Source organism: Biomphalaria glabrata, chromosome 12, assembly GCF_947242115.1.
Source record: "Biomphalaria glabrata chromosome 12, xgBioGlab47.1, whole genome shotgun sequence".
In the NCBI taxonomy this organism is placed as follows: domain Eukaryota; kingdom Metazoa; phylum Mollusca; class Gastropoda; family Planorbidae; genus Biomphalaria; species Biomphalaria glabrata.
Window position 1 is genome coordinate 37526187 of NC_074722.1, and position 22318 is coordinate 37548504.

Sequence of the window (22318 nt, forward strand, 5' to 3'; positions counted from 1 at the left end):
GGAATAAGGTCATGACCTGACCACAATACTCCAATCAAAGACAAACTGACTCACACACTGGATGGCATACTGACTGAAAGAAAAAAAAAAGAAAACTAGGGACAGAGTTGAGTATATTGTCCTGGCTTGGATTGTGTGTGTTGTCTGACTCTACTTCCCTTAGTCTAATGCGAGTCCAAACACATCCAAGGGACACAACAATTAACTCTAACATTCTTGATAAAACTTGTGAAGACTTCAACTGATGTTTATTTATTACAGATGGGGATGGTCGTCTGGTCTCCTTAGCGTCGTTTTAATGAGCAGACTATTCCATAAATTTCCAGATCCATCTTTCTGCAAGCCCTAGACATGTTCTTCTCCTATCGGATACGCGAATTCTGCAACGTCATTCGTCTGAGTACGTCACTAGTTTTACCGTCGCTCAAAAACAATGCACAATATATAACAACATACAACATAATCTCTAAACTAAACTAGGTCACATAATCTGTAAACTAAACTAGGTCACATAATCTCTAAACTAAACTAGGTAACATAATCATTAAACTAAACTAGGTCACTACAATAACTCGGCAACCACTAGATTGGAAATGCAAGAACAAATCATGTCACACATTTTGCTTGATTTTAATTATTGGATTTTTTATCCATTAAAAATAAATTAATTAATAAATAAAATAAAAATTATAGCTTAACAAGAAGTATTAAACAATTTTTAAAATCCATTTCCACTCATGAAGCTAACGACCTTTCTTAAATTGGAAATTTTCCTCAACATAAAAAAAAAAAAAAAAATTTGATGATTCATCTATAGGAAAACATACCGACTGTATGTTATTTATGTAACGCTCTAACAAGTTAGCTAGCCAACTATTGCACATACATGCATGTGCGAGATTTCAGCTGAAATAAATGATTCAATTTTTTTTAAACTTTTTACTTGAGGTTTTCACTATAAAGAGAGTGTAAACTGATTGTTGGAATTCGTATCAAATGTATATAACACACTCCTTCTTGAATTGTAGGACTGAATTGTATGTCTTTTTTGCATATTTTACATTTACAGGTGTAAAACGTTGAATTTTTTTAAATTATGAAAAACGTATTATCTTATCTTATAAATTACAGACGTTATTTCAAAAGGGAAGATATTAACGTCCGACTCGTGTCCATGTTTCAATCTAGTAATCCAAGTTAATCAGGGACTGAAACTCTGACAAGTCGCTGGCTGATTCAGGCAACTCACTCCATGCTTTGATACCACTTGTATGACTTTGTCCTAGCATATGGAATTATAATCATGATCGCCCCAATGATAAAACAGCTGTAAGTAGGGTATATATATTTTGTGAGTCTCTGGTTTCAAGATGCACATTGTTGAAGCTCTGCTGACTCGATCCAGTATAGGCTTTAAATGTTTAAACAGTGAACATTTCTGGTAAATCTCGCGTAAGTAATGTCACCATGTCATTTGCACGGCCATGTCTCAGGGTCCACAGTGTTCGCACAAACCTTCCTTCAAGGAACAGTACCAGGGAAATGAAGGAGGGACAGACAAAAGAAGCGATGGCAAGACAGCATCAAGGAATGAACAAGGCCTGTCATTGAAAGCCACTCTAATTCTGGCAAGAGAGAGGAATGGAGAGAGATGGTCAACGGATCATGAGAGGTTTCCCCAACGGTCCATAAGAGTAAGGGATGGGCGAGGGTGAATTTAATAAAAACCTTTCACATTATATGCCGATAATACCTTTCATAAGAGTAAGGGATGGGCGAGGGTGAATTTAATAAAAACCTTTCACATTATATGCCGATAATACCTTTCACATTATATGTCGATAATACCTTTCACATTATATGTCGATAATACCTTTCACATTATATGTCGATAATACCTTTCACATTATATGTCGATAATACCTTTCACATTATATGTCGATAATACCTTTCACATTATATGTCGATAATACCTTTCACACTATATGTCGATAATACCATTCACATTATATGTCGATAATACCTTTCACATTATATGTCGATAATACCTTTCACATCATGTCTTGATAATACATTTCACATTATATGTTGATAATACCTTTCACATCATATGTTCATAATACCTTTCACATCATATGTTGATAATACCTTTCACATCTTATGTTGATAATACCTTTCACATTATATTTCAATAATACCTTTCACATTATATGTCGATAATACCTTTCACAGCATATGTTGATAATACCTTTCACATCATATCTTGTTAATATCTTTCACACCATAGGTCGATAATACCTTTCACACCATATTTTGATAATACATTTCACATCATATGTTGATAATACCTTTCACATTATATTTCAATAATACCTTTCACATTATTTGTCCATAATACCTTTCACATCATATGTTATCTTTCACATTATATGTCGAATAATACTTTTCACATTATTTACATTTAATTTCACATTAAAATTATTTTACACCGGCGCAATATTTGTCTTTGAAACAAAAGTCTATAAGGACTGTCAATGAACCAACCCCGGCCAAACTTCTCTCAAGTACTAAGGCAAATTGAAAAGGAAAAATACAAGCTTCCTTTTATGACGAATACATTTGTCTGTGATTGTGTCCGGATGAGGAGAGATGTACGGATCAATAGGACGATAAGCTCTCAGCAGTCTACTTCAATGGAGAGACCAGAACTAAACAATTTGGTTGCCAGGCAACAGTGGACACGAGCGACCTAGGTAGGCTGTTGACGGTGTAGATATATAGGTACGCTCTGTAAGAAGTGCGGACGGCGCATTAACACAAGAGATGCTTTTCAATGGAGGGCGTAGTGGGAGCTGGGGAGGAGTAGGAAGGGGGAACTTAATAAAGGTTATTAGCGGATTATTTCCTGAAGAGGGAAAATATCTTTATGGCAAACAAAACATGTCAAGGTTAGAGCCTCTTTTATCTAATATATAAGTCAGAATGTAAGGCATATGTATGTGGGTATGTATGTCCGGAATAAAAAGCAAAATCGTTTGACAAATCTTGATAAAATATGGCATGCATGTTCCTTAGATCACGGCGGAAGGCCGTGGTGTATGTTAAATGTCTCTCCCACAATAAGTAGGCCCTAAAGATAAAATAATAATAAAATACCTAAATTTATCTCTATTGAAGAACATAACTTTTAAACAAATGCCTGTGTGTAGTCGCTGAATGAACTCTTTATGTTGTGTCTGTTCTATTTATGTGTATGTTTCTGTTGTTTTGTCTTTAGTGTTAGGCCAATATGACAACAGGAGTCATTGTAATCACAACAAATTTTCATAAGGATCAATAAAGCAGCCTTCATCTTAGTCTTGGTCTGAAAACCATTTTCACAGCATTTTATATTAGCTATGTAAGGGAATATGGAGCTGGATCAGTAATGCACAACTGAAGCCCGCGGGCCGCAGGTCATATCCGGCTAGTTCTATATATATTTTGACTTGGGTTGGTCAGTAGTTCATTTTGTAGATCTGACATAATGGTTTTCAAGAACTTTAAGGCCTAATCAAAAGAAAAACAACAATATAAAAAAAAATAGAGCTATATACTTTTAAGAAATAAAGATGTGTTTTCAAACATAAATATGCCCGCATGGTCATGTGGTCATGTGGTGTTTCTATCGGACTACCGCCAAGATAGTCTCAAGCACGAATCCAGACCCACTGGTCTAGGGCTTAATAATCTTCATTTCAAACGAAAAAAAAAGTGCTAAGCGCTAAGAAGAGTATAAGAAATATGTTACATGCAAAATAAAAAAAAAACAACAGCTTTATTTTTTTTTTTGGGGGGGGGGGGGGGGGGGCATAAAAGGGAAGAACTGCACAATTACTGTCATATTTTTATACTGCAATATTTATCTTCCTTTTCTATATAACACTAAATTAATTGCCACTAACTAATTAGCTAATTGGCTAATGTTTCGATTGCTTTGTGTATTGTCTTCGACAATGGATAATTGGGCAAAGCTTCAACTTGATCTTAGGAGAAGTAACGTGTACTTCTTCTTCTTCTTCTTCTTCTTCAAGCCAGCTTTATTGCTGCTGAGCTCTGAGCTCTTTCGCAGACTGTGCCAAGGAAAAAACTAGTGTGCTGTTTTCTTCAATTGTTCAGCACCCAGCCTACACTAAAATTAACGTGTACAAGATTCGGACCAGGCAGAGAAAGTTGACACGAGCTTTGTAAAACGTTCGACCAAGCGTCCAACCATTTTACTGTGCGTGGACATGGGTCAGTCGTGTGTGTGTGTGTTTGTATTTGTGTGTGGTTTTCATGTATTGAAGTATAACTCGTTGAATGGTATCACACCGCCCCCCCCCCCACCCCGCCCCAAAGGCAAACGTTTTTATCCAAATTTTAGCGCAAGCATTATAAATCTGTTCTGTTATTACGACCGTATAAACTATAAAATGCTTTGCTAGAATTTCCCAGGCAGGGATTTTATTAATTGTACCAAGATTTTGAGCCTGGGAGGACCCCTCAGTTATGAAGGTATATTTATTTTGTAGCCTGGGGGATCTTGGAGGCTACATTTCATTCCGAAGTTCCTTTAAGGATCACCTTCACTTTCACGTATCCCGTAGTCTCTTGAACCGTTGGGACACCACACAAGATCTGTTAGCCGTCTTTCTCCATTCCTCTCTTGTTTTTTTGCCTAGGATACAATTTCGTTCAATGACTGGCCTGTCCATTCTTTTATGGGTTTTTTTTTTTTCATCACTTTCCCTGTCTCTTCTAGCTCACAGATTATCTGTTTAAACTGAATACCGAGTCCCTAAAAACAACATAGAATGTGTACGAAACAAATATCCAGTAAAACATAAAAACAAACATGAGTTTTAAAAAGTGATTCTTTTCTAGACACTATTCTGAGACTGTACGTCTTGTGTCAGGATGATCTCGATGTTTGTTTAAGACAGCGATTGTCTTTCTTGATCACCGGAGTCTTAACTCTCTCTCTCTCTCTCTCTCTCTTGTTTCTCTGTCTCTCTATCTAATGCCATAATAACTGGAGGACGCTAAGCAAAAAAAAAAAAAAATCAAATTCTACATATGACAGCCATTAGATTGATTTGTAAGGAGGACATACATAAATAGAATTTTGAAGAGATGGGGGGAGAGGGGGGGGTGAGAGTCTGTGTATTCAACGATGGTATCTCACAGAGCTCTGGGGAAAATGTATCTACATAAAGACGTCATCATGTATTCATGACGTCTGGAATAAATTGAAATCTCAGCGTGGCTTGCATATAATTAAGTTCATCATTTGATAAGTAAAAGCAAGCAGAAACAAAAAAAAATTAATATAAAAGTTAATCTCTAGTTTTTTTTCTTTGCTTTGCTTTTTAAAAAAAAAAAAGGTTCTAGTGACATCAATTCATCTTCTATTACGTCTCATTGACATTGATTGGAGAAAGGGAAAAGTAATGGGGCGCCATATTGAGTCTGTTTCAACAAGTTTCCTGACTTGTCCCTCTACGGGTCTCTATCTCCATTTGTATTACATATCTTGTATCGTGTTATTGTTCTTCCAAACTGTTACACATTAGACATTTTGGGCTTTCTGGTTTGTGTGATAATTTGTGTCGCCTGTGAAAAAACAAGTCCTTTTAAGTCTAAACTGCCTTATATTGCGAAGCATTCAAACCTAACATATTTACAAGGCGGACATTATCGACAGAAAACCAACTCCCACTAGATGACTTCCTTCTGCATATTTTTCAACACACTCGTCACTTCCCGCAAGTCCCCTAACTCTCCGATACCCAACACTTGACCGTGTGTCACAGTTGACCACACACAGTGTCACAACACCTCCCTTTATAACCCCTTGATTTAAATAAGCGCTTTAGTATCATGTACTACTGGATAGTTTGACCTAAACCTGTTTCTTGTTGTTTTTTTTTCTACCTTTATCTTCTTATCTTATATAATACAGACATAAACTCAGGTGCACCTCAAGGAACAGTCTTGGGTCCACTACTATTTTTAATTTACATAAATGATTGACCAGATTAAATTACTTCAGGGACAAAAGTCCGATTATTTGCAGACGATTGCATAATATATAGAACAATAAAAACAACACAAGACACAGATATTTTACAAAGAGAATGGCCCTCATTCATCAATCGTAAACAAACAACATTTAGTCACGTGATCTTATTGATAAAACAACGAAAAAAAAACTGTCACGTGACAACCATCATGAATTAAACATTAGATCGTAAATTATATAGAAGAGATAGAGCACCACGTGCTAAATGTTGTTTGTTTACGATTGGTGAATGAGGTCCATTAGATGAATTACAGAAATGGGAATCAAATTGGAGCATGTCTTTCCACTCAGAAAAATGTCAGTTGTTAAGAGCAACAAAAAAACTAAAACAAATTAATTCCACTTATCTTATTCATGGCAAACCAGTAACACAGACTAAAAACGCAAAATACATAGGTGTTATAATAAATGAAAAACGTCTGTATTATATAAGATAAGATACGACGTTACTTCAAAAAAGAAGATGATTACTTCCTACGCGTCATGCATTTAGTCATGCATATTAACCAATGACTTAAATTCTGCCAAGTCACTGGTTTTCCTGGCTAGCTCAGTCGCTTCTTAGCCTGCAGTACATCCTGATAAGTCAATTATGTTTATGTATTATCATGTAGATGTCATACACAACAGTAGCAGAAAGAAGGGTGAAAATGCAACCGCGCCTGGTGATTACATATGCCCAGCCTACCTGCTACCGCAGCTGTGTATCAAGGATTGGCCTCTTTAGTCACATAAGAATGTACAAAGAAATGACTACGCCTAACAAACTGGACAGTGTTAATTTCCTCCCACGCAAAGAACAATCTACAATTTTCCAACTCAGAACAGGACATACACCACTATTAAATTACCACCTGAACAAAATAAACTCCACACAACTCCCCCTTTGCAAACACTGCGCCCACCCCTTTGAAACCGTAAACCATATCCTCTTTTAATGCCCCTTCCTAATCCACTTCCTGATAAGTCAATTATGATGCTGTATTATCATGTAGATGTCATACACAACAGAAGCAGAAAGAAGGGTGAAAATGCAACCGCACCTGGTGATTACATATGCCCAACCTACCTGCTACCGCAGCTGTGTATCAAGGATTGGCCTCTTTAGTCACATAAGAATGTACAAAGAAATGACTACGCCTAACAAACTGGACAGTATTAACTTCCTCCCCCGCAAAGAACAATCTACAATTTTCCAACTAAGAACAGGACATACACCACTATTAAATTACCACCTGAACAAAATAAACTCCACACAACTCCCCCTTTGCAGACACTGCGCCCACCCCTTTGAAACCGTAAACCATATCCTCTTTGAATGCCCCTTCCTAATCCACCTTAGGCAGACCCTACTACCACTACAGCCCAACCAACACCCTGTAAAGCAGTGCTGAACAACTGAAGAGAACAGCACACTATTTTTCCTTGGCACAGTCTGCAAAAGAGCTGACAGCTCAGCAGCAATAAAGCTGGCTAGAAGAAGAAGAAGAAGAAGCCTTCAGTACTTCCTGATAAGTCAATTATGATGCTGTATTATCATGTAGATGCCATACACAACAGAAGCAGAAAGAAGAGTGAAAACGCAACAGCGCCTGGTGATTACATATGCCTAACCTGCTACCGCAGCTGTTTATCAAGGATTGGCCTCTTTAGTCACACAAGAAGTCGCAAAGGGAAAGGGTCGTCTATCGAGACGTAAATTGCCACAGATTATCACGGCAAGGGCAATGATTATAAACTGCGGTGTAGAAGCCCAAGACTTGGGATGATAGATCTAGTGCTTCAACAGTCCTGAGTACCCCAACACTTAGACCCCAATGTTTTGATTGCTTCTCGCGATAACAAAAAGATATAGTTTTTTTACATAATCTCTCTCTCTCTTTTTCTATCTATCTATCTATCTATCTATCTATCTATCTATCTATCTATCTATCTATCTATCTATTTATCTATCTATCTATCTATCTATCTATCTATCTATCTATCTATCTCTCTATCTATCTATCTATCTATCTATCTATCTATCTATCTATCTATCTCTCACTCACTCACTCACTCACTCACTCACTCACTCACTCACTCACTCACTCACTCACTCACTCACTCACTCACTCACTCACTCACTCACTCACTCACTCACTCACTCACTCTATCTATCTATCAATCTATCTATCTATCTATCTATCTATCTATCTATCTATCTATCTATCTATCTATCTATCTATCTATCTATCTATCTATCTATCTCTCTCTCTATCTATCTATCTATCTATCTATCTATCTATCTATCTATCTCTCTATCTATCTATCGATCTATCTATCTATCTATCTATCTATCTATCTATCTATCTATCTATCTATCTATCTATCTATCTATCTATCGATCTATCTATCTATCTATCTATCTATCTCAAACACACACACACGGAGGTTGACTGGTGGAGAAAACTTGTGCCATGGAATATACAGGGTGGTCACTAGAAGTTCCTCTTATTAGCTTGCAAACTTTTCATGGGGTCAAGGTGAACGGTATTTTGGGAAAAGGCTCTAACAATTTTCCTAGAAATTGGAAAAGTAAGAACCCTGGTTTGACGGTTACAACTTTGTGTCTTTTTATTTTGAAGCGACTAAAAGATTAGAATAAAAAATATAAAAAAAAAACAAGATTAGAAAGACAGTTTGTGTGAAAACAAACTCAGAATGGATCTCAAATGTCTACGTATTGTAACGCACTTTACGTGTAGTATGGGGCATCACAGCTTATCAATTGTTGGTTTAAATCATATTCAACGTATATACATACTAAATCTATTCTTTCTTTTTTAAAAACAAAAGTAAACATTCTATTTATAACAAAAGTAGTTTAAATGACAGGAAATAGTTAACTTAATCATAACAAAAAATTTAACGACATTATTTTAGGAAAAAAAAACAACACTTTTACATAAATGTGTTGAAATATACTGTGAATTATCTCTCCCTATTAAAAGTCTCTCTGTGATTTTGTACTATTAATAGTGAGTAATTGTAAAAATAAATGGTGAATTTTTATGAAATAAAAAAACTTGCACGTTAAGATTGAAAATTTAACTTTTCACTTTCAGCATAGAAAAAAGTTTGCATTGCGTCAGAAGTCTGAAAGATCTAAAATATCCCGATGTCGGATTTTCAAGATCTTTTTCTAGTTATTTGAGATCTAAACGAGACGGACGGACAGACGACGGACAAACAGACCACACAAAACTAATAGTGTCTATTTCTCTTTCGAGAGACAGCTTAAAAAAAAAACTTTTGTAATGTTAATATTTGTTTCTTTTCAATTTTCTTCCTTTCTTTCTTAATCCACTTTTCCGCCATTTTCTAATCTTCTGCTTTCTCTCTATTTCATAAACTCTCTCTCTCTCTCAAATCTCAACAGTTCTTTTCTCTTTTCCTCTAATAAGTTTGCTATCTGCTTCTTTCTCTCTCTCTCTCTCTCTCTCTCTCATAAGCTCTCTGTCGATTCGTACATTCTAATCATATTCACTTTTCTTATACAATAGGCTTATTACGAGACAAAAATTGAGAGAAAAAGAAAAGCAAGCTTTTATGTTTACTGGATTTATTTCCCCATTCTGTGAATAAAAATAACTGTTTGGAGTCGCCAGCCTCTGTTTGGTATCGCCAGCCTCTATTTATTATTCAATATTTAGAGGATTAAAAAAAAATCCTAACATGCGAGTCTAATGTTTATTGTCTTAAGATTCCTTCACAAAGATTCATTGCTTAGTCCCCTTCTCTCTGTTTATATATATATATATATATATATATATATATATATATATATATATATATATATATTATCTCCCTTCTCTCACTCCATCTCTTCCCCCTCCATCTCTATCTGTCTGTCTCTCTCTCTGTCTCTCTCTAAAACAAGGAAAATAAATATAGATATATAGATGAATGATGAATAGACTCTCTGTGTTGTAGTATTATCCTGAGCGTGTCCCAATCTTAATATCTACTACAGTTAATGTTTAATATATGGTTTTCAGTAAGCAGAATACAATTAGATCACTATTTTTTTTAAAGTGATATTATCCGTACTGCTACACCCAAAACAATGCCAGATGTAGCTCTATTTTATAAACAACATGAAACTAGGATCGCCAGAACACTATCCGCAGCTGTCTATCCAGGCACATTAAAGCCCCCTCCCCTTTCCATACACCATTAATCGGCTATTTACCAAAACCCTAGAAACTTAATCTAGACTTAATCCTTAACCCTTATCATATTCTGGTAACCTCATTTCTGGTTAGCTTGACCACAACAACCTACAATTGTTAATGTTATCGACATTTCTATGAACTTTTCTGAATTGTATAGACTGCTCAATAGTCTACAAGAAACTCGTGGTCACCCCCGCCTCCGTTACATAGATGTAATAAAACGTGACCTCAAATCAGTGAACATCAATACTGACCATTGGGAAGACATAGCTCTAGACTAGACCGCAACAGATGGAGAGAGACAGTGACCAAGAAAGCTATGAACAGTGAAAGTACATGGGTCTCAGCTCAGGAAGAAAAACGTACAATCCGAAAAACGGCCAGCTCCTTTACCACCGAAGCAAAAGCCACCTTAACCTGCGTTATCTGTGGACGGGAGTGTCTCTCCAAAATAGGGCTCCACAGCCACATTAGGAAGTGTGCTCTGAGATGAACCATAGTCGTTCTACGACTGAAGGAGGCCAATGAGACATCAGGATTAATTGATTATAATTCATTTATCAATAGTAAATGGCTATTCATGTCACAATAAAACTTCTATACATCTAGCCGTGTCTAAAATCTCGTTTCTTCATCTAGCCAGCTTTTTTGCTTCTGAGGTGTTGACACTTTTGCAGTGCCTGCCATAGGAAAGTAGAGTGCTGTTTTTTTCAGCTGTTCCGCACTGCCATACAGTCTTTGTTGGTTGTTTGTAAAATTTTTTCATGTTTCGGATGTTCCTTCAGAGTTTATCTACTTCCTAGTCCAAACCTCCCGCAGGACGACGGAGGATGGCAGCGTGCAGGGTATAAACCAGAAATCCTCACACCCGGGACCATCGAGATCGAACGACCGTCCAGCGCGCATATCTCACGACCTGGTTATGATTATGACCTGGTTATGATGGATTACTTTAGTATTAGGGTCTGACTCTGTATTAAATTTGATCATTCAAAACATATATAATTCATTTAAATTTGAGCATTCAAAACCGGTATGATTCATTTAAATTTGAGCATTCAAAACCAGTAAGATTCATTTAAATTTGAGCATTCAATACCGGTACGATTCATTTAAATTTGAGCATTCAAAACCGGTATGATTCATTTAAATTTGAGCATTCAAAACCGGTATGATTCATTTAAATTTGAGCATTCAATACCGGTACGATTCATTTAAATTTGAGCATTCAAAACCGGTATGATTCATTTAAATTTGAGCATTCAAAACCAGTAAGATTCATTTAAATTTGAGCATTCAAAACCAGTAAGATTCATTTAAATTTGAGCATTCAAAACCGGTACGATTCATTTAAATTTGAGCATTCAATACCGGTACGATTCATTTAAATTTGAGCATTCAAAATCTGTATGATTCATTTAAATTTGAGCATTCAAAACCAGTAAGATTCATTTAAATTTGAGCATTCAAAACCAGTAAGATTCATTTAAATTTGAGCATTCAAAACCAGTACGATTCATTTATATTTGAGCATTCAATACCGGTACGATTCATTTAAATTTGAGCATTCAAAACAGGTATGATTCATTTAAATCTGAGCATTCCAAACCGGTATGATTCATTTAAATTTGGGCATTCAAAACAGTTATGATTCCCAGTTACGTAAGGGTGGGGGCAGTAGTAAAAAGAGATGTGGGTGTGTGTATGGCTTACTCTATTCATGGGAACATTTAAAGGTGTGTCCTGTTGATTGAAGATTGCGGAAATTCTATGGCATGTTACCATAGTACCTCACTTCTGTTACTGAGTACTAAATATCCTTGTTGTGTGGATTACGAACATGCCAAACAGTACTCTAGGAAAAAGAAAATGCTTACAAAACAACGTTAGAAGATCAATCGACTATCAACATTTTAATTAAAGAGATCGATGGCGCTGGGTTGGGGGAAAGGGGGGTGGACTCGGCGGGGAAACTAGTCAGCCGAGACCCCCCACGGAGCGTGAACGGTAGTAATCAAATGTAATTTGACTTAATGAGTGGGCTCTATGTGTAGAGACACGGAGTTAATTAGAGGGCAGGGGTTCGACGGGTGGAGCTCAAGAGAGATTGATAAGTAGAGAGATAGCCAGCTAAACAAGAACAGAGGCAGACTATCACATACGCACAGGCAAACAGGCAAACACACATACAAGTAGACAAACACACATACAAGTAGACAAACACTGATACAAGTAGACAAACACTGATACAAGTAGACAAACACTGATACAAGCAGACAAACACTGATACAAGTAGACAAACACACATACAAACAAGTCACCTGATTAGAACGACAGAAGAGAAGTAAGTCGGGAAGAAAGAGAGCAAAGAGAGAGAGAGAGAGAGAGAGAGAGAGATAGGGAGAGACAAAAAGAGAGATAGAGAGGGAGGGAGAGACAGAGATAGATAGAAAGAGAAGGGAACACAGAAAGAGGGAAAATGATTAAAAAATAGAGAACAAGAGATAAATATAGACAAGAACTGAAATAGAAAGAAACATAGAGAAAGAAAGAAAAAGAAGGAATTAAAAAAAAAACAAGTAAAAAAGAACGAGAAACAAAAAGAAAGAAAGAAAGAAAGAAAGAAAGAAAGAAATAGAGAGTTAAGGAGCTGGAAACAAAGAATTACTTCAACCATCGATTTTTTTTCCTCTTGTCTTTTTGAAAAACTTTTTCAATGAATGTCAACAAGAAGAGAATTAGAGGAATAGTGAGATAGAGAGAAGAAACAAGATACAGAAAACAGAAGAAACAAGATACAGACAACAGAATAAACAAGACACAGAAAACAGAAGAAACATTATAGAGAAAACAGAAGAAACAAGACACAGAAAACAGAAGAAACATTATAGAGAAAACAGAAGAAACAATATAGAGAAAACAGAAGAAACATTATAGAGAAAACAGAAGAAACATTATAGAGAAAACAGAAGAAACAAGACACAGAAAACAGAAGAAACAATATAGAGAAAACAGAAGAAACAATATAGAGAAAACAGAAGAAACAAGACACAGAAAACAGAAGAAACAATATAGAGAAAACAGAGGAAACAATATAGAGAAAACAGAAGAAACAAGACACAGAAAACAGAAGAAACAATATAGAGAAAACAGAAGAAACAATATAGAGAAAACAGAAGAAACAAGACACAGAAAACAGAAGAAACAATATAGAGAAAACAGAGGAAACAATATAGAGAAAACAGAAGAAACAAGACACAGAAAACAGAAGAAACAATATAGAGAAAACAGAAGAAACAATATAGAGAAAACAGAAGAAACAATATAGAGAAAATAGAAGAAACAATATAGAGAAAATAGAAGAAACATTATAGAGAAAATAGAAGAAACATTATAGAGAAAACAGAAGAAACAATATAGAGAAAACAGAAGAAACAATATAGAGAAAATAGAAGAAACATTATAGAGAAAACAGAAGAAACAAGACACAGAAAACAGAAGAAACAATATAGAGAAAACAGAAGAAACAATATAGAGAAAATAGAAGAAACAATATAGAGAAAATAGAAGAAACATTATAGAGAAAACAGAGGAAACAAAATAGAGAAAACAGAAGAAACAATATAGAGAAAACAGAAGAAACAATATAGAGAAAATAGAAGAAACATTATAGAGAAAACAGAAGAAACAAGACACAGAAAACAGAAGAAACAATATAGAGAAAACAAAAGAAACAATATAGAGAAAACAGAAGAAACATTATAGAGAAAACAGAAGAAACAATATAGAGAAAACAGAAGAAACAATATAGAGAAAATAGAAGAAACATTATAGAGAAAACAGAAGAAACAAGACACAGAAAACAGAAGAAACAATATAGAGAAAATAGAAGAAACAATATAGAGAAAATAGAAGAAACATTATAGAGAAAACAGAGGAAACAAAATAGAGAAAACAGAAGAAACAATATAGAGAAAACAGAAGAAACAATATAGAGAAAATAGAAGAAACATTATAGAGAAAACAGAAGAAACAAGACACAGAAAACAGAAGAAACAATATAGAGAAAACAGAGGAAACAATATAGAGAAAACAGAAGAAACAAGACACAGAAAACAGAAGAAACAATATAGAGAAAACAAGAAACAATATAGAGAAAACAGAAGAAACAATATAGAGAAAACAGAAGAAACAATATAGAGAAAACAGAAGAAACAATATAGAGAAAACAGAATAAACAAGACACAGAAAACAGAAGAAACAATATAGAGAAAACAGAAGAAAAAATTTAGAGAAAACAAGAAATAATATAGAGAAAACAGAAGAAATAATATAGAGAAAACAGAAGAAATAATATAGAGAAAACAGAAGAAATAATATAGAGAAAACAGAAGAAACAATATAGAGAAAACAGAAGAAACAATATAGAGAAAATAGAAGAAACATTATAGAGAAAACAAGAAATAATATAGAGAAAACAAGAAATAATATAGAGAAAACAAGAAATAATATAGAGAAAACAAGAAATAATATAGAGAAAACAGAAGAAACAATACTAAACAGAAGAAACAAGACACAGAAAACAGAAGTAACAAGATACAAAAACACAGAAGAAAAAAAATCAAAACACAGAAAACAGCAGAAACATCCCAGACTTATTAATAAACAGAAGCAAAACACAGTTACAGTAACTAGAAAAAAACAAGGCACTGTAACAGAATACGAAAGAAGACGCGAAACCCTTGGGACCAAGAAACAGACAATAGAAACAATCCAATCAGTGAGTAACAAGACGACTTGTAAAGGAGAAATAAAGGAGTTCTGTCTAGAAGGAACGTCTGTAATTAATAAGATAAGATAAGATAAGATAAGATAGTGTGTGTGTGTGTGCTAACAACAGATTTAATTTCACGAGAAAGGGTTAAGCTCACAGTTAAACCAAAAAAAAAAAAACTTAATCCACTTTCATTGTTTAATTAATTTTTTTTTTCTTTTACAACATGACAGGATAGAATCGAAATTAGTTTTTGTTTGTTATCCTAAGGGGCGTGTGTAACTTTATACTAAGTCTAGATCTCTGACCAAAAAAAAAAATCAACTTACGTGTCGGGGACATCACCAAGCCAACATCACTTTGGTTTTAATCCACTGTATCCAGTCATAAGTAGCACACATATATATCCAAGAAATCTAGTTTTGAAAAGTTCATTTGTGTATCCATTTCCTCCAAGTTTGAGAAGTTTTATTTATATATCCACAAGATCCAGACTTGAGAATGTATGTATCCAACAAAACCAGCAATGAAAAGTTAATTTCTGTTTCCAGTCATGGTATTATAGCTACAGAGATCCAGCACAGGCACATACGCAATCCGCTTTCGTTGACCTATAACCTTTGACCCTGTGTAATAAAAGCATATAGAGGATGGGTTAAACACACAACACAAAATCTTAAAGCAGAAAGCACTGTGTATATGTGTTCCTTAGGGTGGCAAAATATGTAGGTCGCAGCTGGGACTGTGCTCCACGTGAAACACTGTACTGCTCAATTATCTTCGGACTCGAAGAACTGCCTTATTACTATTATTATTATTATTATGTTAGAAATGAACGAGTATTCATTCTCTGGCGCTGCCAGGGTCGAGTTTCGCTAAAGAGAAACAAAATTCATCGTAGTCCCTTTAACAGTTTCCACTGAGGAATTTTCTGGTGATGTGGCAGGTCTGCAGCAGTACCGCCCTCTGACAGGCAACGAAGATGTTCCTAGGAATGTTAAGGGCCTTGAAGGTTTAGATTAGGGTATAATTTGTTAAATTCCAGGGATTATTATTATTATTATGTTAGAAATGAACGAGTAGTCATTCTCTGGCGCTGCCAGGGTCGAGTTTCGCTAAAGAGAAACAAAATTCATCGTAGTCCCTTTAACAGTTTCCACTGAGGAATTTTCTGGTGATGTGGCAGGTCTGCAGCAGTACCGCCCTCTGACAGGCAACGAAGATGTTCCTAGGAATGTTAAGGGCCTTGAAGGTTTAGATTAGGGTATAATTTGTTAAATTCCAGGGATTATTATTATTATTATTATTATTATTATTATTATTATTATTATATCTTCCTAAAAGAAATCAACACCATTTGGCCAACCTTGATGATATAGTGCATGACTATTCATGAAACTATTGCGAAGGCGGCACTAATTCATTCTGTCACAACCCGGGGGAGGGCGAGAAGGAGGGGGGGGTGTCCCTGAATTTAAAAAAAAAGTTCATTTCTGTTGTATAGACTTTAAGAACAAACACGGGCAACGCCGGGTATTTTTGCTAGTAAAACCTATATTCAACACATTTCTGCTGATATTTAGGCCTATTACTTCAATAACACAGGGTTGCATCCTTAACAGTTCCTCTAAAGCCTTAGTTGTGAATAAAGTTAAAAAGTCATCTTTGTTTCTAACCTTTTTGTATTTAATGGATCAAAACAAAATGTTACACAGCAGTTGAATTGATTTTTAATGTCTTTCTTTTTACGCTGGCAAATTGACATTCGCTTGATTCAAGAGTTCTTCGTTGTGCTATTGTTTGGTTAAGGAGTCCTCCAGTTAGTACGTCCAGCTCTCCCCCCAATCGAAGCGTCTAATTGATGACGACACACTAAAAACAAAATAGCCTCTGACAACCAGTCCGAATCCTGGCCTTCATGTGTGGCTCAGATATTAGGTCTGGCAGAAGTGTTTATCACTAGCAGGAGAAGGGGCGAAGGCGAGTAACTGGCGCCTAAACCAGTAAGCTTCGGGCTGGAGGGACTCATTAGCCATGGCTGGCTACCCACCTAGAAGAAGGAAAACTCTGAATTTTAAAATTCTGCTGCCTTGGACCGTTGGGGCACCATGCAAGATTCGTCGACCGTCTTTCTCCATTCCACTATGTCTTTTTCCCTTAGCACCTCTTTCAATGGCAGGCCCGTCCATTCTTTTATGTTGTCCTCCCATCGCTTTCTCTGTCTGCCTCTTCTTCTTTTTCCTGGTACTGTTCCCGGAAGGAAGGTCTTTTGCTAGCCCCAAAGAGCTTGTAATATGGCCATAGATTTTTAGGTTGCGTTTTTTTTTCTAAGATAGTTATCAGGTCATCATGGGGTCCAATCGCTGCAGTAACCCTGTCTTTAATCTCTTGGTTTGTGATGCAGTCTTTTCAAAGACCGCATCTTATGGACAAGCAATCACTAAAAATCTCTAACTCTACATAGTAACCTGCTGGAAAACGGGCGGGAAATGTAACAGACGATTTCCATTGTCACGTGACTGATGCATGCTGGATCTTTCAGTTCGTATCGGAATATCAGATCCCAAGATTGGATGACACATACAGACATTGTGGATACATCTCTACGACTAGAGTTTGTTTCTTCATGATGGCGGCCGGAAGTACGTCATATTTATTGAAACACAATTGACCACAGACGGTTCTTATTTTACAAGTGTGGTTTCGGGATGTCCAGTAGGGTCATTCCGAGAGAAACATGACCAGTTAATAAATATACACATCGGCTGTGTTTAGAAAGTTTGGGTGTATGTATATCTTCAGTTATAGCCCGTCTTGTCTGAGTCTGCTGTGGAGATTTTGTCTCAATTTCCGTTTCTCTGGTCTGTAAAGTCCTGATTGGTTGTTGCTGCATCACGTGGTATGTCACATGTGTGTATGTTTGTGTCCCTGTGTGTGTGTGTAGAAGATGTCAGTGTGTGTGTGTGTTTGTATAGGATGATGAAAGAACTCAGTACAAAAGGTTGGAGGCAAAAACAATGACAGTAGACAGGAGGCTGGTGGAGCGGGGAGTGGGGTGGGAGGAAATAAACAATCGGGGGGTATGGGGGGAGTCGAATTAGTTGATTAGTGAAGCGTTTCGCCTGCAAACAGTCTTGGGTTCAAATCCCAATTTTCCTGGGTACTTGATATTATTTTTAAAAAGTAATGTTGGTGGGTAATGTGCTGGCCACGCAACAATAATATAACACCGGCTATAGAAATTATTAGAAACAGGTCACCTTCATTGTGGATCGGCTGTAGACACAGGTGACCTTCATTGTGGATCGGCCGTATACACAGGTCACCTTCATTGTGGATCGGCCGTAGACACAGGTCACCTTCATTGTGGATCGGCTGTAGACACAGGTGACCTTCATTGTGGATCGGCCGTATACACAGGTGACCTTCATTGTGGATTGGCTGTAGACACAGGTGACCTTCATTGTGGATCGGCCGTATACACAGGTCACCTTCATTGTGGATCAGCCGTAGACACAGGTCACCTTCATTGTGGATCGGCCGTAGAAACAGGTCACCTTTATTGTGGATCGGCCGTCGAAACAGGTCACCTTCATTGTGGATCGGCTGTATACACAGGTCACCTTCATTGTGGATCGGCCGTAGAAACAGGTCACCTTCATTGTGGATCGGCCGTAGAAACAGGTCACCTTCATTGTGGATCGGCCATAGAAACAGGTGACCTATAGCTCCTCTTTCGTGATCGAAGATGAGCACATCTCTCATTTCCCATGGACCTGAAGTAGACTGTAAAGTCAAATCCTCGCTTTAAAAAGCCGGCCGCATACGTGGCATGGGTAGGTTTGGTCAGTTGCAGATAGGCCTGTTTCTTCTCTCCGCATTTTGTTGGTTCGGCGCTCTTTCGCCCTGGCTTCAAATCTCGAGACTCCGAAACTCACAACTTCACGCCATGAGGCGCGATCGAGAGCTAGTGCTTCCCAGCTGTGAAAGTCGATATCGCATTCCTTGAAGGAGCTCTTGAGATGCCATAGAAACAGGTGACCTTTAATGTGAATCGCAAGGTCTGACAGTGTATAAAGATATTTGTTAAGACTTCTAGCTATGGTCTACCACCAAAAAAAAAATTCACATATTTAAGACAGCATCACACCAGCTCCAATATTTCCTTTATTTCTCAATCCAATGGACAGGTGCCAAACAGAGCTCGGTAAAAATCCCGCTATTCAAAATCTCAGATTTAACTTAGATCTACGGTTTAAAATCCAGCCTTCCTCTTCTAGTTATCGTCTCAATGTCTATTGAATGTCAAAAAAAAAGATCATTCATTTTTTTTTAAACATCAGGAAAAGTTAAGCTTCATTTCTAAATCTCACAATGCAGACCTGAGATCTCACTACGAAATCTTTCTTCTTTCTGTCCCTATCTCCAGTCTCCCACTGTCACTGACAAGGTTTTCTCTGTAAGGTATTTAAAAAGGTCCATCACGGATTAAGTTTGTCGCCATGCTGTCGCCGTGCTGTCGCCGTGCTGTCCTAATGAATTCAAAATGTTCATCTTACTTTACGTGATATTCATGTACAGCGTCTCCAGTTTTGAATGTAATCGCAATTGTAACATTCCAACCAGAATATCGATTAGACATTTCATTCGTTTCAATGTTTTTCTTTCTTCGCATCAGCAGGTGTGTGTCGCTGGTGTCCACTTGGAAGAGTCAGTCTCTGATATTGATAGCCATTTCCCAGTGTACACTTGAGAGAGTCGGCAACTGAAATTGATTGCTGGTCCAGCCGTTAGTTCAGCTTGTCACTTTGTTGCGGTCGTCTGATTTACAGAACAGATGACACGCCCAGAGATTAACAAAGAGTATCGTAGCTGAGTATGTGAAGACTTGGCAGAGACCTATAGTCAGGGCCAGTCCTACAGATTGCAGCGCCCTATATGAAACGGATTGCAAGGCGCCCAATCTGGGTAGGGATAAGGATAATAGGTGAAAATTAAGATTTTGTATTAGAAAATAAATTTGTCTTTGCATTATATTCATTCTTTACAAAGTACAATATCACAATCAAATTAACTTTACGAGCCTTGCGTGTAGGGAAGTCAAGGGGAAACCTGTAATATAAGTTATATAATGGTTAAATTTAATAATAGACACCTAGGCGAGGGGCTTATGAAAGTGCGGGGTCCACCGCGGCCGCATAGGTTGCAGTGGCCTAAGACCAGCCTGGAGCAGAAGATGCAAAGAAATTCTTTTGCTACGACCAACGATTTACGAGTGTGTCATGTGACTAACAACGACCAACCACATTTGTTTTACATGTTTCGGATGTTCCTTCAGAGTTGAAGATAATTACTTCCTAGTCCAAACCTCCCGCAGGACGACGGGGGATGGGAGCGGGCAGGGTTTGAACCCTGGACCATCGATAAATCCGAACGACAGTCCAGCGCGCAAACCGCACGACCAGGCAGCCATCCTATATTCTCCAACTAATGTCAGGTACCCATTAGAGTTGGCTGTACTCATTGGCGTCCTAAAAATCGCAACAAAAAAAACTAAATTCCGAGGCTCAACATCCCAAACCTTGTCCAGGTTTCGAACCCGAGACCGCTCGGTTCGGAAGCCAAGCGCTTATCACTCGGCCACCACGACCCACGTCAATAAATGAATATAATATCACGTGTTTGTGAGACATAGTTACATACATACATACAAACACACAAATGACATGTACATTTCTATGGTTGGAAAATGGTATTTTTTACAAAGCTTATTTAAATCAACTCTGTCTGTCTGGTACAAATTTTGTACACGTTATTTCTCCGATTTCCAATTCTCGATCAAGTTGAAACTTTGCACAATTATTCATTGTCCCTAACGAAACATGAATCAATAAACAAAATTAACCAGTTAACCAATTAATTAACTTGTTGTACTTAATTTTGTTTCATATAGAAAACGGAAAAATCCTACAGTATTGAGAGATATGGCATTTAATGTGCAGCTCTTTTCCGTATATTGTTTTTTTAACGTATTTTTTTCTCAATATTTTGCATGTTTGAAAAGACTGCACTGCTATGGACGTGGTTGAAGTTAGAACTGACCTGCCTAGAGGCGTGGTTAAAGTGAGACCAATCGTTATAGAAAGACCTGAACACTGACCTGCAACGTCACAATCTGTGGGTGGTTTAGACCAATGGTTCTTTGCCACGTCACAGGCCTTCTGTAACGAACGGTCTCGGTTAAAGTTAGCGTGGGTGTCGTCTTATCCAAAACTAGAATATGCATCCTCCGTTTGGGACCCCCTCAACTCAAGAAAACATTAAGAAACTGGAACAGACACAAAATAGAGCAGTGAGATTCATAACAAACGAATATTCACATTTGACTAGAGTAACACCTTTAGTAAAATCACTAAATTTAGAAAGCCTTCAGGACAGAAGGCTCAAAAGTAAAGTAGCAATTATACATAAAACACTGAACCATAATCTTCAAATACAAAAACAAAATTTAATAAAATACTCTGAAAGACACAAAGATAAAGGCAAATTCCTCGTACCATATGCTAGGACAAATTTGTACAAATGCTCCTTCTTCCCTAGTGCTATTAGAGCATGGAATGGGTTGCCTGAGCTAGCTAGGAAAACCAGGGACTTGGCAGAATTTAAATCATTGGTTAATATGCATGACTAGATGCATGACGCGTAGGACGTAATCATCTTCTTTTTTGAAGTAACGTCTGTATTTTATAAGAATGTTTTAGGAGAATAATTATTTAGGAAGAAGACAACAACAAAAATAGACAAATATCTTTGACTAAAGGGAGGCGCGGTGGCTGAGTGTTAAAGCGCTTGGCTTCTGAATCGTGAGTCCCGGGTTCGAATCCTGGTGAGGACTTTTTTATTTCGAGATCTTCTGGCGCCTCTGAGTCAAACACGCTCTAATGAGTACCTGGAATTTGTTGGAGGGAAAAAGTCAAAGGCGGTTGGTCGTTGTGCTGACCACATGACACCCTCGTTAACTGAATCGTGAGTCCCGGGTTCGAATCCTGGTGAGGACTTTTTTTTTATTTCGAGATCTTCGGGCGCCTCTGAGTCCAACACCCTCTAATGAGTACCTGGAATTTGTTGGAGGGAAAAAGTAAAAGGCGGTTGGTGGTTGTGCTGGACACATGACACCCTCGTTAACCGCTGGCCAAAGAAAGGGAAAAGACAACGGGAGATAAGGAA

At 37.1% G+C, this 22318-nt stretch overlaps 1 protein-coding gene across 1 annotated transcript in view; it reads right to left on the minus strand.

The window, feature by feature from the left end:
• The window catches only part of LOC106064290 (uncharacterized), a 114580-nt gene that overhangs the window by 61157 nt on the left and 31105 nt on the right, over positions 1-22318 (minus strand). The window contains exon 2 of the mRNA XM_056005657.1: positions 15421-15717. Within this exon, the coding sequence (XP_055861632.1) occupies positions 15421-15433 (13 nt within the window). The 5' untranslated portion in view covers positions 15434-15717. The remainder of the gene's footprint in view (positions 1-15420; positions 15718-22318) is intronic.